This window comes from Hylobates moloch, unplaced genomic scaffold (assembly GCF_009828535.3).
Source record: "Hylobates moloch isolate HMO894 unplaced genomic scaffold, HMol_V3 SCAFFOLD_43, whole genome shotgun sequence".
Classification (NCBI taxonomy): Eukaryota; Metazoa; Chordata; class Mammalia; order Primates; family Hylobatidae; genus Hylobates; species Hylobates moloch.
The window spans coordinates 401194-427185 of NW_026652318.1; the positions used below are offsets into that span (position 1 = coordinate 401194).

Below are 25992 nucleotides of genomic sequence, written 5' to 3' on the forward strand. Positions count from 1 at the left end.
AATACTCCATATAAATTCTGCCCCTAAACTACACATGTATTAAGCAGATTCCAAGCAGCCTAGTTAAAGAAAAAGAACTGAACTGAGACTGAGCTGTTATTCTGGACAGAGATTGCCATTTGAGGTGAATCAACACCACTTCACCACTATCAACAACAACAATGACAACAATATTTTTTGGAGAAATATAGCAGAATCCAGACTCTCCATAACATAATGTTCACAATGTCCAGAACATAGTAAAAAAGTATTCAGAAAAGTGTGACTCATTCTAAAGAGAAAGACAGTTAATAGGAACTGACTCTGAGATGACCCAGATATTGAAATGAGCAAAGATTTTTGAAGAAGCAATTATTAACTCTGCTCAAAGACATAAAGGAAAATCTATTCTAATTAATAAAAAGATGAGAAATCTCAGCAGGGAAATAAAAACCATTAAAATAACCAAATGAAAGATCTAAAACTGAAAGAAACCTTTGCCTTCATCTTATGAGATTGGGTTTTGTAACAATATTCAAAAGGTTAATATATTAAAAATTTAATATCCAATTTAAATTTATTCAGACTACTCATTAACTAGTTGTCATAATCTGAAAGTATCTCAAAATAGCTTGTAAATTACACAATGAAATATGTAAGATTATCAATGCCCTCCTTGCAGAATGACTTTAATTTCTACTAAGTAATAATGTAAAAATCATCATGAACATACACAATATTCATTTATTTTTAAACCTTTTTTATTATAAAATATAACAAAATTGTAAGATACAGAAAAGTGCACAAAACAATTATATAATATAATGAATTATTATAAGAAGAATACTCTGGTGATTACCATCCAGGTTAAAAAATAAAACCTTACCAGCTACTCTAGAAGTCCTTTTGTCCCTGGTTCCAATCATAGCCAACTCCCTGCTCCCTAAAAGTAACCATTCTCATGAATAATATTGTAATCACTGATTTTCCTTAGGGCTTTATTATCTAAGTTTTATCTCTGAACACTATATTTTCATTTTGCTTTTATTTTAAAGCCATTATAAATGTTCTCTGCCACTACCCTATTTTTGTAAAAATGTCTCCATTAAGGTATTGTATTGACATATAATGCACTGCACATCTTTAAAGTGTATAATTTGATATGTTTAACATAAGTATATTCCCATGAAGCCATCACTACAATCAAGTAGCACATGAGCATATTCAGAATCCAGATTTGGGCTTCTATCACCATTCCCTATTAGAGGAACCAGGACTACTCACAGAAATAACTGATTTCAAGGCTGGGGCAAAGTAAGTATATCTGAAATATCTTGTGATGCCAGAAAGTAAGAAAGTGTTTACAAAAAATGATGAGATAATATTCTAATGTCAGAAGAGCCAGTTTGAAGGGGCTTCTACTTACTAAGCCTAGAACAATCTGAGCACCAAAATAATTCAGTACAGTAATAAATTATAAGCCATTAAAAGAAAGGAATTGATGAGTCTGTACAATAAATAAATAGACGAAGGTAGGATCTTGCTTACAGTAGAATGCTAAGGCCTAACTAATAAATGGGGAGGATGATCTGGAATTTTAAAAAGTCATCATTTAGCAATCACTATAGTAAAACTGAGATCAGGCAAAAATCACTAATGGATGCTATATCTAAGGATAAATTTTGGTGAAAAGTAGTATATTTACATTCATTTAAAGTGTCTCTTCTAGACTTCTTATTAATTGAAAGAGAACAAACCCCCCAGTAATTATGCAGAAAAATTGAGCAACATCTTGATCAGGTGATCAAAATTAACATCACCAGTTGGGGTCAAATTGTTATCATGTGCCTCCAGATGTGATGCCCTGAGGACAAATCACCCCCATGTGGTTTTCTGGCTAAGAATACATATCCTTAATCTAATAGAGAGGAATCATCAGACCAATACAAAATGAAGAATTTTTTTATTTTTAAAAAGTGTGAGGGGTTCTGCATTCTTAAAAAATTCAGTGTCATTAAAAGACAAAGACAAAATGTGGAAATATTCTAGATTAAAGGAGGCTAAAGAGATATCCGAATAGACAAACTCCAGATTGGATCCTGTACTAGAAGAGAAAATGTTATAAAAGATATCATTAGGTCAACTGACAAAATTGAAATACGGATGGTAGATTAAAGTACTGTATGTAAATTTATGACACTGATTAGGCTGGCTGAAGTATCTAGAGGTAAAGGGCTATGTTGCATGTAACTTATCCTCAAAACGGTTCAGGAAAAAAAATTGTGTGCGTGTGTGTGTGTGTGTGTGTCTGTCTGTGTGTGTGCAGAGAGAGAGGGAGAGGGAGGAAGAGAAGGAGAGTAAAGAGGGAGAGAGAGAGAGAAAGCAAATGAGTTAAAATGTTAACACTAAGTGAAAATGGGTAAATACTATCTGGGTGCTCTTTGAACTATTATTATTTTTACAACTTTTTGTAAGTTTGAAGTTATTTCCAAATAAAACATTAGAAAAGAAGACATATAAAAATATTAACATACAGTTAGAAAAATGGGCAAAGGCTCAGATGAGTCACAAAGAAAAGAATACAAGGAGCTAGAAATGCAGGGGTACAAATTTTATCAATTTTAAAAGTTATAATACCCAGTATTGTCCAGGAAGCAGAGAAATGAGTATTTATAAACACTGTTGAGATTACATATCTGTATAGGCTTACTGGAGGACAGTGAGTTATTATGCATTAAAAGCCTTAAAAATATTCAAGTTTGATTCTAGCAAAAATTACACTAAAGAAATAACTGTGTGTGAATAGATTTAGCTACATCAATTTTCCAAGTGCCTTACTTATACAAATAAAAAACTTGGACATTCTAAAAACAAGATGTTAATAAGTTATGGTTCATCCATAGATTGGAATATTATGTAGCCATTTAATAATTTTCCATAAATGTATAAAGTAATGACATAGAAAAATGTCCAGGATATATCACTAAGCAAAAAGTTCACAAAACAGTAGATAAAGTGGCCGGGCGTGGTGGCTCACACCTGTAATCCCAGCACTTTGGGAGCCAAGGCGGGTGGATCATGAGGTCAGAGTTCAAGACAAACATGGCCAACATAGTGAAACCCTGTCTCTACTAAAAATACAAAAAATTAGCCGGGTGTGGTGGTGTGCATCTGTAATCTCAGCTACTCGGGAGGCTGAGGCAGAAGAATTGAGTCAACCCGGAAGGCGGAGGTTGCAGTGAGCCGAGATTGCACCATTGCACTCCTGCCTGGGTGACAGTACAAGACTCCATCTCAAAAAAACAAAAACAACCCAAAACAGTGCATAAAGTATATTCCCAATTATGTTAAAAATGCATACTACTTAGAAAAATGGACTAGAGTTCCCTTCCCCTCAAAGATACATCAAAGATGCATTGTTGTAGACTGAGAAATGGAGGCCAGAGACAAATAAAGTGCTTTGCTTACTTTGCCTGCAGCTGGGTGCAGAGGTATTGGTGGAGGGACTGGTTCTTCAGTACCTTTACCAGGAAGGAATCTTGACAGAAAACCATGTCCAAGAAATTAAAGATAAAGCCACACGCCTCAAGAAAACAATGCTGCTGCTGCATAGCCTACTTTCCAGGGGTCCTAAAGCATTTGATACTTTCCTAGATTCGCTACAGGAATTTTCGTGGGTAAGGGAGAAACTGGAGAAAGCAAGGGAAAAAGCCATGACTGAGCTGCCTGCAGGTGACATGATGACTGGGATCCTCTCGCACATCATCAGCTCTCCATCAAACTGGCAGATTAATCAGCTGAGCCAGAGGCTGGGCCCTAAGTGGAAGTCCATGGTGCTGACTTTGGTACTGTTCCAGATAGATATCTACTGCTGTAAGGCCAACCATCTCCACAATGTGCACTTGCGGGTGGTGGAGGTCTTTGTCTGTTGGCAGCAGTGCTTTGGGAAGCAGGCAACTTTCCAGAGCTTGCACAAGGGGCTGCAGGCATGGAGGTAGACCTCTCGGTGTTCCTGCACATGTTGGAGTGACAGTGCCTCTGCCAACCAGCTGAAGAGTATGTCTCCAAGTCACATGGACTGAATCCTGACTTTCAGTCAGAACAGGTGGTTTCTGGTTTAGTTTAGGTTTGTTTTTTCTTTTTAATGATCCTCAGATGGAAAGAGAAAACAGGGTTTCCACTTGACATTACTTAAAAGGCCAGATTACTCAGTAGATCTCCCAGGTTGGTTCAACAATTCGTTGTTTTTAATTGCTTGAAGATTGCCTTGTTATGATTGCACAGTTTTAAATTGTGTGATGGCCTTTTAATAGTTTAGTAAATCACAGTGGCTCAAAAAACCTCAAAAAACAAAAAACCCCAAAGCCCCATGTTATCACATTACATGCAGGTGTCTTATATGTAAAACATTCACTTTTATATTGCCTGGGAACTGAACTGCGGACTTTACTATTCATAATGATAAGAAAATAAAATGTAAATTACTTAAAAAAGGAAAATGGACTAGAAGAATATATCAAAATGTAACTATGACTTTTTTGTATATCCTTGTATTTTCCAAGTTTTACACATTTGCTTTGAAATCAAACAAAAATGTTTCTTTTACAAATGCCTTTCAGATTCAGCAGCCCTACCATAACTTTCACTATATGTTCAGACTGCTATGTACACTTTCCCAAATCTAGAAGCAGGGAAAGAAGAACTCCTTTTAGTGGTTATTTTACTATATAGATAATAAATTTGGGCTGCATTTTTTTTAAAGCCACCTAGCATCCTAGAAGTCCCCTCAGCATGGTTCCTTCCCCTGCCCCACACCAGTTAAGGCAGTCTTTTTATGGTCTACCCTTCATTACCCAATTGTTATCTTCACCTTCATTAGGACGGAGAAATTGGATGGAATAGGAAGAATGCCTACATCTCTTTAAGCATTGCATTCCTTCTTTTAGCAAATAGTGGTAATCCTTTCTCTTCAATTGCTATGAGTAAACCTTCAGAAAGGTCCCTGCTGCTCCTGCCAATACAATACAATACAATACAACACAATACAATACAATACAATACAATACCATAGCTAGCTATTTCCCCCCACTTTGAAAGGTGATGCTATATGCCACTCCATTCGCTTATATGAAACAACCATTCTTAAACTAACTCCTTGATATTTCCACTGTGCAGTCTCAAAGGCATCTCAACTCTAACAAATCAAAAGCATTGTTTTTGATTCCTCCACTCCCTATATCTGTTTCTTTCACAGAATTTCCCACTTCAATAAATGGAACAAACACAATGATGATAGTAATAGGTAACACATTATGTATCTTGTGCACTCCTAAAAGAAGCCCTTATTCCCATTTTACATGTTAGGGAACTGAGACCAAAGAGAAAAGAAACTTGCCCAAGTTGAAGTAACTACTAAGTTGTAGTGCTGGGATTTGAACCCCAGCAGTCTGGATCTGGAGTCTGAGCTCTCAGTCACTGCACTTTGCTGCCTCTCAACTGTCTACCCTGATGCAAAAAGGCTCAAGCCCATCTTTATTCTTTCCTTTCACTTCCAGTCTCCTTGCTCCCCAGTCACATTTTCTCTATCAGTAAATCAGATTGACCTCTGACATATATTTCTCTCCATATCCATGCTACAGTCTTAGGCTAAACCATAATTAATTCTCACTTGCATGAATGCACAGCCTTCCACCCAGACTCCCTGATATTGCTTTTACTCCTACTCCATTCCATTCTCGAAGGAGCAACCACAGTGACCTTTTAAAAAACAGATTAGATTACTCTCTTAGAATTCTCCCCAGGCTTCCCATTGCTCTCCTTATAAATCCAAACTCCTCAGAAACTCTTCAGGAAACACTGGTCAATTTAATTTCTTATTGCTGCTGTAACAAATGACCACAAGCTTAATTTTTTAAAGCAATACAAATTTATTATTTCACAGTTCTGGAGGTCAGAAGTCCTAAAATCAAGGTGTCACCAGGTCATGTTCCTTCTGAAGGCTCCAGGGGAGAATTCATTTCCTTACCTGTTCTAGCTTCTAGAGCCTACCTGTATTTCTTGTCTTGTGGCCCCTTCCTCCATCATCAAATCACATCACTGCAACCTCTGTTTTCATCCTCACATCTGCGTTTGTGACTTTGACCATCTTGCTTCCTCTTATAAGGATCCTTGTGATTACATTAGGCCTGCCCACATAATCCAGGATAATTTCCCCATTTCAAAATTCTTTTTTTTTTTTTTGACACAGAGTCTCGCTTTGCTGCCCAGGCTGGAGTGCAGTGGTACAATCTTGCCTCACTACTGCCTCTGCCTCCCTGCCTCCAGGTTTCAAGAGATTCTTGTGCCTCAGCCTCCTGAGTAGCTGGAATTACAGGTGCGTGCCATCACACTCAGCTAATTTTTGTATTTTTTAATAGAGACAGGGTTTCAGCATGGTGGCCAAGTCACACTCCTGGCCTAAAGGGATCCACCTGCCTCAGTCTCCCAAAATGCTGGGATTACAGGTATGAGCCACTACGCCTGGCCTCAAAATTCTTAATCGCATTTGCAAAGTCCCTTTTGCCATGTAAGGGAACATACAGATTCCAGGGATTAGGACATAAAACTCTTTGGGGAGCCGTTATTCTGTCACCACAACTGGCCTTCATGTTTTTTGAACTTGTAAAACTGATTTCCAAGAAACGTAGGGTCTTGTCTTGATCTCCTTCCTCCCAGATGTAATCATGGCTAGCTCCTTTCTGGAATTCATATCTTAAAGATCATCTACTCAGGGATGCCATTCTGACCACTCTGTCAAAAGCATACCACCCCTCTCCACTACTCACATTCTATTATGCCTATTTTATATTTTTGCAGCACTTAGCATTGCCTGAAAAGTAACTCTATGGAAATGTGCCAATCTTGTTACTCCAATATCTAGTGCCTGCACACAATAGTCCTGGCTCTCAGTAAACATTTTGTATTGAATAAATAAATGAAATAAACATAGCCTGTTCAAGTTAGGACCATGTGAAAAATGGATCTATACAATGACACTGGAATGCCACCAGGCCACCTTCTGCTTGCCAGGAAAAATTTTCATGAGTGAACAGGAAGGTGAGAGGAAAATCAGGAGAATGCTCATATTTATATCTCAATAATAGAGACTGTCCCAAGAACAGATTGGTCAACTGTCAGATGCTGTTGAAAGGCCAAGTAAGAGCTTTAAAAATTAGTACTTTGCGATGGTCAAAAGTTTACTATTGTTCAAATTATCAGTTAAATGAGCAGCAGGTGACTGTTAATGAAATTAAAATGTAAGTCCTGTGTTAGCCTGCTTAGAAAAAAAAGGAATTAAAGTGTAAGTACATTACAGAGGTTCTTAAATTAGAAAACTTTTTTTTAAAATTTTTTTTGAGACCGAGTCTCGCTCTGTCACCCAGGCTGGAGTGTGGTGTCGCGATCTTGGTTCACTGCAACCTCTGCCTCCTGGGTTGAAGCAATTCTCCTGGGTTGAAGCAAGCCTCCCGAGTAGCTGGGACCACAGGCGCCTGCCACCATGCCTGGATAAGTTTTGTATTTTTAGTAAAGGCGAGGTTTCACCATATTGGTCAGGCTGGTCTCGAACTCCTGACCTCAGGTGATCCACCTGCCTCAGCCTCCTAAAGTGTTGAGATTACAGGCATGAGGCACCGCGCCCGGCCAGAAAACATATTTTACACAACCACTTAGACATATTCTTAGTGACAGATTATAAATCATTTTAAGTAAATTTTGTTCTTATCACATACATGAAAATAAATATAACCAAAATGTAAAGCATTCAAGCAATATATTATAGAGTGAGATAAGAATTTCCACACAGCCCACACTTTCATTTCTAGAGGTAACTGTTGTAATCCTATCATTTATGCAATGTATTTAAATCCATATGCATGTGTATGTACATTTGTATTCATTTTTAGCATGAATGGGATCGTTTTTCTGATATTTCTAATCTCCCGAATTCCTAACAGCCTGCCATAACTGTCTGTTCTTTTATGGTTACAATCCTGGACATACTTTGGGGGATATCAATTATACTTATTCTAATGTCATCTGTTTGCTATTTAACAATTTTCTAGGGTGTTAAGGATTTTCTGTGTGAATTCATAGCCACTTTTTGGGGGGACTTGCGGGGAGGTGTTTCTTCACATACCTAGTAATCTTTGGTTGTGTGTGAATCCTCAGACTTAAGATCCTCTGTTTGCTTGTCTGGTTTGCTGTTTATTTTTGCCCTCGATTGTTTTTAGAGGTGTGATGAAGGGGCAGGGTATGCTACCTGGTGGGGGCACTGGAGGTTTGTCTTGGGCTGTGGGGACCCTGGGCTCTCCTGGGATTCAGTAGCTGCCAGGCTGTTTGACTCTAGTCCACATACTCATTGTGTTATTCTGAGTATAGATGCTTCTGCAAATGCTGCTTCACACAGGGCTGATTGATTGCAGGGTATTGATGAGAGGCCAGCTGGCTTAAATGGTCCATATGCGATTCCTCAGAGTGGGTTTCACTGGACCACCTGAATCAGTATCATGTGGGGAGTGCATTAAAAATGTGATTGCTTGGAGCCACCCCAGACATAAATATAGAACCAGATTATCTGTGGAAAAGGAGCCCAGAAATCTGGTCCTGAGGCTGAGTCTGTGGGAGAGGCCATACTGTAATATAGAATTTTAGCAAACTACCCATGATTCTTACGTAGATTGGAGTGTGACAACCACTATTTCACTGATTCACCAGGTCTCACTCCCTTCTCTGTGTTTTAATTAATTCCGAGGAAGGTCCTGTCTATCTCATGCCCACCAGCATCACCACTCAATTGCTCTTCGTCTGGGTTATTCCTCAGTAGAGTTGACCCTTTCTATTATCCTTTCTATGTATTATCTTTCAAGAATTCCTAGAAATTTCTCACCATAAATGACAGTCTTTCTTTTAAGGCTTATTTATCTATCTTTATCCTGGAAGTTACCGTATAATTGCAGAAATGCTGATGATGTTTTATCAGTTTATAAAACTGATGTTTCCTACATATACAAGACCTTCTTAAAAATTAAAAAATGGGCATAATGCCCATTTTTAGAAATGTGAATTAGGAAAGATAGAGCCACTTAAATGACTTCAGGTGCTGAAGATCTTTCTCTGTGCTACCTGTCTCTAGCTCTTCCATCCATCTATCTATCTATCTATCTATCTATCTATCTATCTATCTATCTAAATCTATCTATACACACACATATATTCATATATATATGAAAGTAATAAAAGTATATTTTATATCCATATATGTTTAAAAGCAATAGAACTAGATTTTATAGTCTTCATATTTTTCATTATTTCAGGGAGATGTTCCCTTAATTAATCTAGATATTATGGTACTTAAAAATAAAATTTGTAGAAAATTTCATCAAGCTCTCAGCGCATCATTAATGCTCTACCTCTTTAGCAAACACTACTGGTTACCTTCTGAACATTCACTACAGCTTATTTCCTGGCCATCAGAGTCCCAATTATTATTTGTTCTAAGGATAAATCTTGCTTGTTCTAAGGTAATTGTAGCAGCCCTGTTCCCCTTGCCAGTGGTTCACTTAGGAGAGGATATGTAAAGGGTTCTAGACAAGGAAATATAAGAAGAATGCTGTTTGGTGGCATCTGATAATTCTTTTTTCTCACTTCTAAAAAGACACTAGAAAACCAGTCCCTTTCTGCCTGCAGGCACCATATCCAAATGTGGCCTCTAGGGTGGAGGAACTGCAGCCATCTTGTGATTATAGGGACTTGACTTAGCTTTGGGTTGAAGCCAGTGCTGAGGGCAGCAGGACGGAGACAGAAAGAACATCAAGATTCTTGGGGATATTGCTGAGACTCTTATCAACTAAAACTGACATTATCCTACCTTTGTTACTTGTAGCCCAAAGCATTCTGATAAAATCTCTATTTTTAAATACATAACGTTCTTTTAAACCTTGGAAAATATTTTCTTAAAAATCTTGGGGAAAAAAATCTTGGTAAAAGAATCGCAATTTCACCCATTTATAAATTGCTTCTTCCCCTTATTGTCAAAATTCACAAAACTTATATCCAAATATTTAAAAATCTTTAAACAACACAAATAATTAACTTATAGGTGACATTCCTATTCCCAGCCCCCACAAAGAATGAGGATTAAAAATGGAAGAAACCTGATTTCATAGCATATTCCAATTTCTGGAAGTCCAAAGATGTTTGAGTGTGCACAGGAAATCTTGAGTTTACTAACAAATTGTATTAATATGTCAAATTTTTTGAATGAATTGTTTTGACTTCAAACTTATCATTACAAAAATGGCGAAGCCACAAATTTGACTCTAGCCTCACCTCCTGACCTCTGAGCAACCTGAGGCTTCAGCAGTCCCAGGCTTTGATCCTAAATGCCCACCCTCCCCAACTTAATCCTAGCAGTAAAAGAGAGTAGATAGAGTATAGATGGAAGAGCTAGAGACAGGTAGCATAGAGAAAGGTCTCCAGCACTTGGAGCCATTTAAGTGGCTCTATCTTTCCTAATTCGCATTTCTAAAAATGGGCATCATGTCCATTTTTTAATGTTTAAGAAGGTCTTGTATGTGTAGGAAACATCAGTTTTATAAACTGATAAAACATCATCATCATTTCTGCAATTATACAATAGCTTCCTACAGATAATTAGTTTGATGGACTTTAGTGGTGTATTTCTCCCTGCATCTCCAATCTACCCTGACTCTCACCATTTCTCAGCACAAATTATGTTAAAATTATAATAAACAAATAATACCACAAAGCATGTGTTAATATTAAATGGGCAGGCTCCATGCACAGTCATTCATTGCTTTACAACAGGGATACATTCCAAGAAATGTGTCATTATGCAATTTTGTCATTGTGTGAACATCCTTGAGTGTACACAAACCAAGATGGCATAACCTACTACACACGTAGACTATACGATATAGCCTATTGTTCCTAGGCTACAAACCTATACAGAATGCTAATGTATTGAATAGTGTAGGTAATTGTAACACAATGGTAAGTATTTGCATATCTAAACATATCTGACCATAGAAAAGGTACAGTAAATATATGGTATTATAATCTTATAGGACCATCATTGTATACATGGTCTGTCACTGACCAAAATGTCATTATGCAGAACATGAATATACAAAGAATTCTGTGCAAACTTATTCTGTAAAATATCAATTCATGTCACTACCAGTAAGTTTATTCCTTTTCTTCACTATGCTCATTTCTATGTTAAGCTTCTTTCCTAACTTTCCAAGACTCCACTTTATATGCTAAGTCTTGATATGCCCACAAATTCCCTCTTAGCTTAGTTGTGTGCTAACACCACCTCCCTATGCCTAGACTGTGCCCTCTTCACTTCTTGAGCTCCAAGAAGCAATCATCACACAGTAGCTGGGGTCTGACTAGACTGCTCTCCACAAGAGACATCCACATGGCCAAACCCCTCCTTGATGTTATTAGAGGGACAGCAACAACGATTTTTTTTTTTCTAGCAACCATCACCTTGTTTCTTTTCATGATTTAAAAAAATCTCCCAAAAAGTTACTTCCTGGGCCTAGGGGGTCTTCTAAGGACCCCCGTCCACCAATTCCTTCAACCCCAGCCATCTACACAAACAGCTGAACTACTATACTTACTGTACTATTAACCACAGTGTTATAAAGTATGAATATTTTATTTTCCTTCCTTTTCAGAAACAAACTATTTTGTTACAAATAATCCAAGTATACATTAATTTGATAGGGTATTTTTGGAATTTGTTCCTTCTTGTGTTCAGTACTTTATTAAACACATTGATTTTAGGAGTAGTTCATGGTTAACACAAACATTTGGTTGCTAAGCATTCTAAATATTTATGTTTTATGAGGTTCATCCTTCTAAAATATAGGAACTGAAAATCACATATATCATAAAGTAAAAGAATCTGCTTACTTTTCAAATATTATATACATACTATTTTAGTATTATAATTATAGATATACTATGTTTATGCTATAATTTTTGAAATTTCTGAAATGAAAGTAATTTTTACTTATTTATTTATTCATTTTGAGACAGGGTCTCACTCTGTTGCCCAGGCTGGAGTGTAGTGGCATGATCACGGTTCACTGTAGCCTCAACTTTCCAGGCTTAGGTGATCTTTCCAGCTCAGCCTTCCGAGTAGCTGGGACGACAGGTGTGTGCCAACACGCTTGGATAATTTTTGTATTTTTTTGTGGAGACAAAGTTTCGCCGTGTTGCCCAGGCTTAAAATTAATTTTTAAAAGAAATAGTGTTCTTGATTTTACATCATTTTCTTATCATGTGTTTTCCAATATTTCTTTCTCACTTATATCAAGCATAAGTACTTCAGCATTTGAAAGCTACTCAACTCTCTCTTTGAAGCTAAAATCAGTAATTTTGAGATAGAAGTTCAATATTGTTTCTTGTGGAGAGAGAATAAAGAAACAAAGATAAGAAAAAAGTTCAAAGACTATTTCACATTAAGTTATTGCATTTGAACTATCAGGGAAAGCTTTAATATATGGATAGGTAAGTTTCTTATTGAGAGAAAGAAATCCTCCATGTATTTAAAAATATTTACAGATTCTTCAATATATAATCTAGGCCAGCAAAGTGGGCAAGAAAAGCGGCAGTAAACTATTACCCATACCAGTAAATCACTGCCAAAAGAATCACAGAGAACACACAGGGTCTTTATAATTCTTGTCATTATAATTCTTGCCATTCTAATTCTTGCCATTTTGTGACACATCTACAGAGCACTGTTATCTTACAAGTTGTTTAATATTCTCCATCTTACATAAGCATTTCTTTATAGTTGTCCATCTCTGTCACCGCCTTCTGAAGTTTTAATCCAAGTGCCTCTACTAGACATTGTAAATCTGAAATGACACAATGTATTTCATCTGATTAGTACATTTTAAGTGTCCAGATATTTTCATAGAGTAAATCATATTCTTTTAATGTTGCTAGTCAGCTCTTGAAGAATAAGGCAGCTGCTTATTCCACTTTGCCTCTATGTCCATATGCAACTTATCATTGACTACTCAGCCCTCCCTATCCTAACACCCCACAGACTTAATGGGTTTTGACAGGCCCAATTTGTTGGCCTCTTTCTGCCCCCACCACAATGCTGATTTTCAAACAGCTAATAGGCTAAATTTTACTAATGTTTTCAAAGGAAATGTATGTAGCTGACAAACAAGAATTTCTGATCATGTGTCTTGTTTCTAAAACACTTGATTGCCTGAGCTCACTTTTGTGGTCTGGAACTGTGAAGCATGGCTGAGTCTTCCTGCTAGAACTAAAACAAACAAATCATGTTCCAGGCTCATAGTAAAGAATGTGTTAACTCTGGGTAGCATCTAAAAGGCATTTTAGTGACTTTCAAAACCAAGAGAATACAAGCAGGAAACTGGCTTCCACAGAGTCTTTAACTGGAGAATGTAAGCAGTATTTGAGGATGATTATTCAAGCAGCCCTGTCTAACAAGTGTGTGAATGCAGAACTGAAACCATAGCAGAAAGAACAAATGGCTTGAATTATCTAAGTCTTTCCATTGTCCTGTGCGTGGAAACTGGGATCTGAACCCCAGCCCCAGTGACAGCCCTTGCTGGTACGCTTTTTGAGAATAAGTTATAATGGAAAACAAACTGACAGACTGGTTGGTTTCTCTAGAAAAAAAATGTTCAAAACACTGGAGTTGTAAAATTTCTATGTTCCATCTGTTCAGGTGTTTCAGTGACATATTTTAATAGTAAACTTTAAAATCTTTATGCATCCATACAAATACATAAAACTATATAAATCTGCATTCTTAACTTTATTTTACAAAGAGTTCCTTAAATTAGAAAATAAATTCACTCTAAACAAATGTTTTAATTAGCATTTACCAGACATTTGTATAAACCTTGTTTATCCAGTGCTTTTACATACATTAATTTTTGTTTCTCAGTTTACATGTTTTCTTGTTCTTACTACATTAACTATATCTATCTCTAAGAATAGTTTGCTTAGCATCTCTAAAAAAAAGTTCTCATTTTTTAGGTCACCCATGGTAAGGAGAGGGAGAATCAGAGAGTATCTGCTACTGACCATATGGAAGTTTTGGATGATATAAATTCAGAGGATCAGACCAGCAGAATCAAAATTAAAATGTACATGTAAAAAGTGTTATAGATAATGGCGGGAGGATAGAGAAAGAGCCAGGTGAGTAGGGAGTCACGTTGAGGTGGGAGACAAAGGCATTCAGACTAGCATGTAGCGTTTCCTATAGAAGGCAAGATGGTCAGAACAGAAGCTGTGGTTACAGTCCAGGCACTAAAAAGATTTGACTCCAGTATGTTTTCAGAAATGTCTTATTTATCAGACAGAGCAAACTTCCATATGCATCCATCCCATGTACATTTGTAGGGTTTATCTCCTGTGTGTGTTCTTCTGTATGATTTCAAGTGGAAACTTTTAGTGTATACTTTGTTGCATATGTCATAATCACATCTGTGTATCCTCTGCTTCCTTTGAGTTATCCACCGATTCCATCAGTAAAGGTCTCTTCCCAGGCTGCACTATGACCTACGGGAGATGCTCTTGCAACAATGCTTGTGGGCGGGCACTGAGTTCATTAAGGGGGGTGACATTTCTTCAGGATAATAATCTGTCCTCTGTGGTTTGATCACAGGTTCATTTTTCTTTTCCTATGGTATAGGCTTCTTATATTATTCAATTACAGGTACTTGCATGCTACTATTTGAATTTTCCATTTCCTCTAACAAGGAAACAATGACAGGCTGCTGGAGGTAACTCATGTACATAAAGGGGACAGACCGTACCACCACCAGGCAGGATCCCTAGGCTCTGTATTCTGTGCCAGGAGAAGGCAGCTGCCATCACTGGTGGCATGGAGAGTGGCACACCAAAGGGCTGCCTGCCCAGAGAAGGGAGTGAGTATTTTTCATCATGGGCTAGAAGAAGGCACGCTCAGCCCTGGAGAGGCTCTCCAGTTCAAGGATGGGAACTTCAGAGAGGAAGAATTCCCAGCCAAACAGGTGAACTCCACTTGTTTACTGTGAGGTCCACTGGCTCCATCTATATTCCGTGCAATAAGCCTTCCTGGGTCTGAAAAAACTTATTAGGTAATGGTGTAGAGTAGATGACTCATACTTGTTAGGTATTATTGATTTCATATAATTTCATGTATAGTCACAACTACCAAGAAAACTCCAAGGATCAGAGTAATTAACTTATCAAAGGTCACTCAGCTAGTTAGATCCTATAATTCAAACTCAGGTCTGCCTGATCCTAAAGTTCTTATCTCTCTCACACTTGAAATATAAACTCTTGAAATGTAAAAGCTGCAAGAGAATATGATATTGTCCATAAAAGTGTGGTAAATCTGGCTACAAATCTGTTACCAGATTCCCAGAATCCTTAAAGAGGTATACTTAAGACAAATGAAAACCATTACTTAACAATGAAATATGTAGTAAACTGGTAGAATTTCTAACTCCAAAAGGTGGTTTAGATTTTAGTTTTAGAAAGGTTAAATATATATTATAGTTAATAAAAATATTAATAAAATTATGGTGTTACTGTGACTGATTCTATGAGAAGATTTCTTCAGAGAGAACAATCACACCTTACTATTAAATGGCCCCTGGTGCTTTTGTCAGGATATGATCCTAAACTAGATGAAGCATAGGTCTGAGCCCATATGATAAATTTTATGTTATTACTTCTAAATGCAGCTATAAATTAAAAGGAAGACTTATCTTAAAATGAACTTCAAAGAACTGGTACTTGATATGTGAATTTTATGCAGTTAATTCTCAATTACCTGAGAATTAGTAGAATAATAGACAGTAAAAACGGCAGCTAATTTAAAGCTTTGCTGTTCTGAATGAAATATAAACATTCTACTAGTTCATTATAGGTTCTGGTAGACTAGTCTGGTCCTTTTGTTTTTAGATGCAGAGTGCCCAGTTCCTGTCCTTAATAAATAAATAAACACCGTTAGGATAAGCTGCAGAGAGATTAAGCCACCTGCACAGAACAGCTCCTTCAGTTTCTGAGGCAAGGAGTTGTTAAGTAAGTGTATTGTTCTGCCCAGTCCTTCTCTATAGTTAAAGAAATTCGACTTTAATTTTCTGTCACTCAGCATGACATTGGATTATGAGGAACAAGGCCCTAAATGCCTACAAAAATAAAGGAAGCATTGGCTTTAAACACCATGCAGATGTAAGGCAGAACCCATGGAAACAATCAAAAATTGACCACAGCAAATTCTACTACGATGTGACTGTGTTCTTTGCAGATATTAAATAAGAAGTAAATGATTGTAAATGAACAAGACAAAAAGTTCTTAGCCTCTCTTCATATGAAGCCAGCTGTTTGCTGGATAGCATTACACAGGCATCAGATTTGGGATAATCAGTCATTTAAGAGAATCCTGCTATCCATAAAGGTTTCTAGAAACGACAAATATAACAGGTATTCATAATTAGCTATTTTATAGGCTGATATAAAACTTTATAGTCACTTGGAGGGCATATTAAGTTAGTATAATGTTTGAGAAAACAGTAACTGAAACCTATATAGTGGAAAGTTATTTCAAGCCTAAAACTTACTGGATAAAGAAGACACAAAACATTTAAAAATCTGGTTCAAATCGCTATGTGGAGGAAAATGATTCCAGGTTAAAGTAGCATAATGGAAGAACAAGCAGGCAAATGAACTGGCACCCAGAGATCAGGGAAATTTTTTTTTAATGTAAAATAGAAGGCTGTACTTTTTTGTTGTAGAGGTAATTGAAGACAAGGAAAAACAAGAACTCAACACTTGTCAGTGACAGGATAGTTTAAAGGTGTCACGCATGAGCTCTTTAGAGTGCCAGACTGCCTAATTTCAAATCCTGCCTCTGCTTCCTGTTAACTCCAGTTTCATTATCTGTAAAATAGTCACTGTCGTACAGGACTGTTCTGATAATTGAATTACTTAATATATGTAAAGAAGGGGAATAGTGGCAGGCACATTGGGAGTAACATACACATGTTAGCTATTATCATTGGTGGTGGCATGAAGGCTACTCTTCCACATCTGCCCTGAATCTCATCACTTCCCACCTTGAGGACATGCTGTTTTTGCACTTGGACCTGGTGTCACCAGTAGCTATCTTTGTATGGGGAGGAGTAAAAATGGAAGTGTTAATTGTCTTTTTCTTCTTTAACAATCTATAGTGCAACTATGGAAAAATGTTAAAACTTGTTAACTATGGATGATGGGTACACGCACATGTTGTATTATTCTATTTTTCTGTTAGAAAAATTTATAGGTATATTAATTAGAGTGGGGTGTTGCTGGCATGGGTCAAAGATGATAGCATGTTTTGTACTACAGAGTCTAATCAACTCTGTTCTATGTGCCCAAGGTACAAAAGAAAACAAACAAAAAAGGGCAAGAAAGCTTTTTGGAGGGTAGTGGGGAGGAGATAACATTTGAAACAGCAATTAAAGACAATCCATTTGATTCCATGAATAGGGAGCAGAAAAACTGAATTGCAGCTGGAGGTGGATATGGTAACAAGGAGGGTTGTCAGTTTTGTTTTATTTTTAATATGGGTGAAACTGAGATGTTCATTTTCATTTGGGAATGATCCATTCTAGAAAGGATTTATGCTTGTGAATTTAATGTATAACCTGCATCTTACATGTGAAAAAATTATCCGTTTTGAAGGTGTTTTAAAAATTACACAAATCAAGTTAAACTACAAGTCTCATTTTGACTCTTATTATTTTTAGTCAACACTATGTTTTTTGAGACCTATCCAGGTAGCTACATGTAGATATGATTCACTCTGCTCTGACTGATATATAATATTTCATCATGTGCACATACCACATTTTACTTATCCAGTACCATAGTGATAGAACCTAGGTTACCTGAAACCTTGTCACCATAAATAATCCTGCAATGAAAGTGTTTTACCGATCTTGTTGTGTACTTATAGGACAGTTTGTCTGCAGTATGTCTCCAGGGCAGTATTAGGTATTAAGTATGAGATCATAGGAATACACATAAATATTGCCAAATAGTTCCCAAAATGGAGGTGCTAGCTTACATTCCTACTTCACTGAATAAAGGCTCCTGCTTTATAATATTCATTAGAAGCAGCTAACATTAATTAGAAACAGCTATTTTTCTAATTTTTGCCAATATGAAGAATACAAAGTAGTGTCTTTGGTTTAACTTGCAGTTCTCTGCTTCCTATTGGAGCTGAGTGCCTCACCTTATACTTCTTGGCCATTCATGACTCTCCTTTTATGATTTGCCTTTTCCTCAGTCTCTTTTCTATCCATTCCAATTGAGCTTTCTTTTTCACTTCTCTACAGAAACAGCTCTTTTCAAGGTGATGAATGACGGTCTATATTAGCAATTTCAAAATTTAATTCTCTGTTCTTATCAAATTCAAACATTATGCAGCATGTGACCCAGTTATTTTCTCTCTCTTGGCAACATTCTGGCTATCTTCTCAGGTTCTATTGATTATTCTTAATCTTAGATTCACTCTAAATGCTGGGAAGCACAAGGAACTCAGCCCCTAGCCCTTTTCTCTAGCTGCATTATCTCCCAAGATAATTTCATCTAGTTTCATGGCTTCGAATAGCATCTATATATGGGTGTCTTCCATCATCATCATCATCATCATCATAGCTAACAAATATGGAATACTGACTATGTACCAGGTACTATATCCTAAGTGCTTTACACTCATTGAATCCTTTCAATGCAAACTTACTGGAATGTAAGTTTCATGAGAACAGGAACCTTATCTGTTATAGTGCTTGAGACATGGAAGTTGATTAAAAAATAATCATTGAAAGAATGAATAAAACTTCCCAGATTTTAGAAATAAGAGTGTCAGCAAATATGTTTAGAATTAAGTGCCTAAGATTAAAATACAGTACATGAAACAAAAAATAGCTCTGCAATTTTCATTGATATTATCTGGTATGTGTCTTGGCATTAAAACGTAACTTTCTTATTTGTTATTTTATTTCAATAGACACTTATTAAACACCTACTCTATTTGTAGCTAGGTTTCACACTAGTTAGATTCAGTGTACAAATATCATTAAGATATATTTATTTGTCCTTATATAAATAACAAGTGCCTCACTTGGCCTTGGTGAATGATAAATTAATCTTTTAAATAACAAATTAATAACTCATTTAAACTAACACCTGTCTTATTTTTTCCACTATTTTAAATTATTTTATTTTTCACTATTTTAAATTATTTTACTCACTGTTTAAATTATTTTAATTAAGTTTATTTAAATTATTTTATTTAAATTATTTTATTATTAAAATATAATATTATCAGCTTAGATTCAGTGTACAAATATCATTAAGATATATTTGTCCTTATATAAATTACAATCAAGTGTCTCATTTGGCCTTGGTGAATGATAAATTAATCTTTTAAATAACAAATTAATAACTCATTTAAACTAAAATCTGTTTTATTTTTTCACTAGTTATTTTTTTTTATTATACTTTAAGTTTTAGGGTACATGTGCACAACGTGCAGGTTAGTTACATATGTATACATGTGCCATGTTGGTGTCCTGCACCCATTAACTCGTCATTTAACATTAGGTATATCTCCTAATGCTATCCCTCCCCCCTCCTCCCACTCCACAACAGGCCCCGGTGTGTGATGTTCCCTTTCATGTGTCCATGTGTTCTCATTGTTCACTTCCCACCTATGAGTGAGAACATGCGGTGTTTGGTTTTTTGTCCTTGCAATAGTTTGCTGAGAATGATGGTTTCCAGTTTCATCTGTGTCCCTACAAAGGACACGAACTCATCAGTTTTTATGGCTGCATAGTATTCCATGGTGTATATGTGCCATATTTTCTTAATCCAGTCTATCATTGTTGGACATTTGGCTTGGTTCCAAGTCTTTGCTATTGTGAATAGTGCTGCAATAAACATACATGTGCATGTGTCTTTATAGCAGCATGATTTATAATCCTTTGGTTATATACCCAGTAATGGGATTGCTGGGTCAAATGGTATTTCTAGTTCTAGATCCCTGAGGAATCGCCACACTGACTTCCACAATGGTTGAACTAGTTTACACTCCCACCAACAGTGTAAAAGTGTTCCTATTTCTCCATATCCTCTCCAGCAGCTGTTGTTTCCTGACTTTGTAATGATCACCATTCTAACTGGTGTGAGATGGTATCTCATTGTGGTTTTGATTTGCATTTCTCTGATGGCCAGTGATGATGAGCATTTTTTCACGTGTCTTTTGGCTGCATAAATGTCTTCTTTTGAGAAGTGTCTGTTTGTATCCTTCACCCACTTTTTGATGGGGTTGTTTGTTTTTTTCTTGTAAATTTGTTTGAGTTCATTGTAGATTCTGGATATTAGCCCTTTGTCAGATGAGTAGATTGCAAAAATTTTCTCCCATTCTGTAGGTTGCCTGTTCACTCTGATAGTAGTTTCTTTTGCTGTGCGGAAGCTCTTTAGTTCAATTAGATCCCATTTGTCAATTTTGCCTTTTGATGCCATTGCTTTTGGTGTTTTAGACATGAAATCCTTGCCCATGCGTATGTCCTGAATTGTATTGCCTAGGTTTTCTTCTAGGGTTTTTATGGTTTCAGGTCTAACATTTAAGTCTTTAATCCATCTTGAATTAATTTTTGTATAACATGTAAGGAAGGGATCCAGTTTCAGCTTTCTACATATGGCTAGCCAGTTTTCCCAGCACCATTTATTAAATAGGGAATCCTTATCCCATTGCTTGTTTTTGTCAGGTTTGTCAAAGATCAGATGGTTGTAGATATGGTGTTATTTCTGAGGGCTCTGTTCTGTTCCACTGGTCTATATCTCTGTTTTGGTACCAGTATCATGCTGTTTTGGTTACTGTAGCCTTGTAGTATAGTTTGAAGTCAGGTAGCTTGATGCCTACAGCTTTGTTCTTTTGGCTTAGGATTGACTTGGCGATGCGGGCTCTTTTTCAGCTCCATATGAACTTTAAAGTAGTTTTTTCCAATTCTGTGAAGAAAGTCATTGGTAGCTTGATGGGGATGGCATTGAATCTATCAATTACCTTGGGCAGTATGGCCATTTTCACGATATTGATTCTTCCTACCCATGAGCATGGAATGTTCTTCCATTTGTTTGTATGCTCTTTTATTTCATTGAGCAGTGGTTTGCAGTTCTCCTTGAAGAGGTCCTTCACGTCCCTTGTAAGTTGGATTCCTAGGTATTTTATTCTCCTTGAAGCAATTGTGAATGGGAGTTCACTCATGATTTGGCTCTCTGTCTGTTATTGGTGTATAAGAATGCTTGTGATTTTTGTACATTGATTTTGTATCCTGAGACTTTGCTGCAGTTGTCTATCAGCTTAAGGAGATTTTGGGCTGAGACAATGATTGCCCTGGCCAGAACTTCGAACACTAAGTTGAATAGGAGTGGTGAGAGAGGGCATCCCTGTCTTGTGCCAGTTTTCAAAGGGAATGTTTCCAGTTTTTGCCCATTCAGTATGATATTGGCTGTGAGTTTGTCATAGATAGCTCTTTTTATTTTGAGATATGTCCCATCAATACCTAATCTATTGAGAGTTTTTAGCATGAAGGTTGCTGAATTTTGTCAAAGGCCTTTTCTGCATCTATTGAGATAATCATATGGTTTTTGTCATTGGTTCTGTTTATATGCTGGATTACATTTACTGATTTGCGTATGTTGAACCAGCCTTGCATCCCAGGGATGAAGCCCACTTGATCATGGTGGATAAGCTTTTTGATATGCTGCTGGATTGGGGTTGCCAGTATTTTATTGAGGATGTTTGCATCGATGTTCATCAAGGATATTGGTCTAAAATTCTCTTTTTTGGTTGTGTCTCTGCCAGGCTTTGGTATCAGGATGATGCTGGCCTCATAAAATGAGTTAGGGAGGATTCCCTCTTTTTCTATTGATTGGAATGGTTTTAGAAGGAATAGTACTAGCTCCTCCTTGTACCTCTGGTAGAATTCAGCTGTGAATCCATCTGGTCCTGGACTTTTTTTGGTTGGTAAGCTATTAATTATTGCCTCAGTTTCAGAGCTTGTTATTGGTCTATTTAGAGATTCAACTTCTTCCTGGTCTAGTCTTCGGAGGGTGTATGTGTTGAGGAATTTATCCATTTCTTCTAGATTTTCTAGTTTATTTGCGTAGAGGTGTTTGTAGTATTCTCTGACAGTAGTTTGTATTTCTGTGGGATCGGTGGTGATATCCCCTTTATCATTTTTTATTGCGTCTATTTGATTCTTCTTTCTTTTCTGCTTTATTAGTCTTGCTAGCGGTCTATCAATTTTGTTGATCTTTTCAGAAAACAGCCTCTGGATTCATTGATTTTTTTGAAGGGTTTTTTGCGTCTCTATTTCCTTCAGTTCTGCTCTGGTCTTAGTTATTTCTTGCATTCTGCTAGCTTTTGAATGTGTCTGCTCTTGCTTCTCTAGTTCTTTTAATTGTGATGTTAGGGTTTCAATTTTAGATCTTTCTTGCTTTCTCTTGTGGGCATTTAGTGCTATAAATTTCCCTCTACACCCTGCTTTGAATGTGTCCCAGAGATTCTGGTGTGTTGTGTCCTTGTTCTCGTTGGTTTCAAAGAACATCTTTATTTCTGCCTTCATTTCGTTATGTACTCAGTAGTCATTCAGTAGCAAGTTGTTCAGTTTCCATGTTGAGCGGTTTTGAGTGAGTTTCTTAATCCTGAGTTCTAGTTTGATTGCACTGTGGTCTGAGAGACAGTTTGTTATAATTTCTGTTCTTTTACATTTGCTGAGGAGTGCTTTACTTCCAACTATGTGGTGAATTTTGGAATAAGTGCAGTGTGGTGCTGACTGAGAAGAATGTATATTCTGTTGATTTGGGGTGGAGAGTTCTGTAGATGTCTATTAGGTCCGCTTGGTGCAGAGCTGAGTTCTATTCCTGGATATCCTTGTTAACTTTCTGTCTCATTGATCTGTCTAATGTTGATAGTAGGGTGTTAAAGTCTCCCATTATTATTGTGGAGGAGTCTAAGTCTCTTTCTAGGTCTCTAAGGACTTGCTTTATGAATCTGGGTGCTCCTGTATTGGGTGCATATATATTTAGGCTAGTTAGCTCTTCTTGTTGAATTGATCCCTTTACCATTATGTAATGGCCTTCTTTGTCTCTTTTGGTCTTTGTTGGTTTAAAGTCTGTTTTATCAGAGACTAGGATTGCAACCCCTGCCTTTTTTTGTCTTCCATTTGCTTGGTACATCTTCTTCCATCCCTTTATTTTGAGCCTATGTGTGCCTCTGCATGTGAGATGGGTTTCCTGAATACAGCACCCTGATGGGTCTTGACTCTATCCAATTTGCCAGTCTGTGTCTTTTAATTGGAGCATTTAGTCCATTTACATTTAAAGTTAATATTGTTATGTGTGAATTTGATCCTGTCATTATGATGTTAGCTGGTTATTTTGCTCGTTAGTTGATGCAGTTTCTTCCTAGCCTCAATGGTCTTTACAATTTGGCATGATTTTGCAGTGGCTGGTACCGGTTGTTCCTTTCTATGTTTAGTGCTTCCTTCAGGAGCTCTTTTAGGGCAGGCCTGGTGGTGACAAAATCTCTCAGCATTTGCTTGTCTGTAAAGTATTTTATTTCTCCTTCACTTATGAAGCTTAGTTTGGCGGGAAAGGAAATTCTGGGTTGAAAATTCTTTTCTTTAAGAATGTTGAATATTGGCCCCCACTGTCTTCTGGCTTGTAGAGTTTCTGCCAAGAGATCCGCTGTTAGTCTGATGGGCTTCTCTTTGTGGGTAACCTGACCTTTCTCTCTGGCCGCTCTTAACATTTTTTCCTTCATTTCAACTTTGGTGAATCTGACAATTATGTGTCTTGGAGTTGCTCTTCTTGAGGAGTATCTTTGTGGCATTCTCTGTATTTCCTGAATCTGAATGTTGGCCAGCCTTGCTAGATTGGGGAAGTTCTCCTGGATAATATCCTGTAGAGTGTTTTCCAACTTGGTTCCATTCTCCCCGTCACTTTCAGGTACACCAAACAGACGTAGATTTGGTCTTTTCACATAGTCCCATATTTCTTGGAGGCTTTGTTTGTTTCTTTTTATTCTTTTTTCTCTAAACTTCCCTTCTGGCTTCATTTCATTCATTTCATCTTCCATCACTGATACCCTTTCTTCCAGTTGATTGCATTGGCTCCTGAGGCTTCTGCATTCTTCATGTAGTTCTCGAGCCTTGGCTTTCAGCTCCATCAGCTCCTTTAAGCACTTCTCTGTATTGGTTATTCTAGTTATACATTCGTCTAATTTTTTTTCAAAGTTTTTGCCTTCTTTGCCATTGGTTTGAATTTCCTCCTGTACCTTGGAGTAGTTTGATTGTCTGAAGCCTTCTTCTCTCAACTTGTCAAAGTCATTCTCCGTCCAGCTTTGTTCTGTTGCTGGTGAGGAACTGCGTTCCTTTGGAGGAGGAGAGGCGCTCTGCTTTTTAGAGTTTCCAGTTTTTCTGCTCTGTTTTTTCCCCATCTTTGTGGTTTTATCTACTTTTGGTCTTTGATGATGGTGATGTACAGATGGGTTTTTGGTGTGGATGGCCTTTCTGTTTGTTAGTTTTCCTTCTACCAGACAGGACCCTCAGCTGCAGGTCTGTTGGAGTTTGCTAGAGGTCCACTCCAGACCCTGTTTGCCTGGGTATCAGCAGCGGTGGCTGCAGAACAGCGGATTTTCGTGAACCACGAATGCTGCTGCCTGATCATTCCTCTGGAAGTTTTGTCTCAGAGGAGTACCCGGCTGTGTGAGGTGTCAGTCTGCCCCTACTGGGTGGTGCCTCCCAGTTAGGCTGCTCGGGGGTCAGGGGTCAGGGACCCACTTGAGGAGGCAGTCTGCCCATTCTCAGATCTCCAGCTGCGTGCTGGGAGAACCACTACTCTCTTCAAAGCTGTCAGACAGGGACATTTAAGTCTGCAGAGGTTACTGTTGTCTTTTTGTTTGTCTGTGCCCTGCCCCCAGAGGTGGAGCCTACAGAGGCAGGCAGGCCTCCTTGAGCTGTGGTGGGCTCCACCCAGTTGGAGCTTCCTGGCTGCTTTGTCTACCTAAGCAAGCCTGGGCAATGGCGGGCGCCCCTCCCCCAGCCTTGCTGCCACCTTGCCTTGCAGTTTGATCTCAGACTGCTGTGCTAGCAATCAGCGAGACTCCGTGGGTGTAGGACCCTCCGAGGCAGGTGCGGGATATAATCTCCTGGTGTGCCATTTTTTAAGCCCATCAGAAAAGCGCAGTATTAGGGTGCGAGTGACCCAATTTTCCAGGTGCGGTCTGTCACCCCTTTCTTTGACCAGGAAAGGGAACTCCCTGACCCTTTGCGCTTCCCGAGTGAGGCAATGCCTCGCCCCGCTTCAGCTTGCGCATTGTGCACTGCACCCACTGTCCTGTGCCCACTGTCTGGCACTCCCTAGTGAGATGAACCCGGTACCTCAGATGGAAATGCAGAAATCACCTGTCTTCTGCATCACTCACGCTGGGAGCTGTAGACCGGAGGTGTTCCTATTCGGCCATCTTGGCTCCACCCCTTGGAGTTTTCTTACACAGTTGAATAAATCCTTTACATGGTGTGGATTTTAACACTTTGTATATCATACATGAAACAAATCCTTTTTTGTCAGTCTGCTGTTTTTAGGTTGTTTGGCAGATTTGAACTAAAAAATTCTACCTTTTTAATAGACAAATTCTGTCAGTCTTACTCTTTGTAATTTTTAAAGTGCTGCTTTATCCCTCCATAGTTAGGATACATTCTGTATATTTTTATTGTGTGCTAGTTTGCCTTGAGGCTTATTTTGATGTAATGTTTATTTCCTTTGGTTATCTCTATAGCACTTGTTATATAATTTTGCTTTTCCCCCATTGTTAATGATGCTTACATTAAAATCTGATTCTAC

At 37.7% G+C, this 25992-nt stretch overlaps 1 protein-coding gene and 2 pseudogenes across 6 annotated transcripts in view; 1 reads left to right on the forward strand and 2 right to left on the reverse strand.

Annotated features, from left to right (window-relative positions):
- Positions 1-25992, reverse strand: part of LOC116463588 (interaptin-like) — a 219295-nt gene that overhangs the window by 58890 nt on the left and 134413 nt on the right. For all 6 annotated transcript variants that reach the window (XM_058434747.1, XM_058434745.1, XM_058434749.1 and 3 more), the window contains one exon: positions 12833-12914. In XM_058434747.1, the coding sequence (XP_058290730.1) occupies positions 12833-12914 (82 nt within the window). The remainder of the gene's footprint in view (positions 1-12832; positions 12915-25992) is intronic.
- On the forward strand, positions 3413-4009 carry LOC116463589 (death domain-containing protein CRADD-like; annotated as a pseudogene).
- Positions 14281-15215, reverse strand: LOC116463590 (Krueppel-like factor 3; annotated as a pseudogene).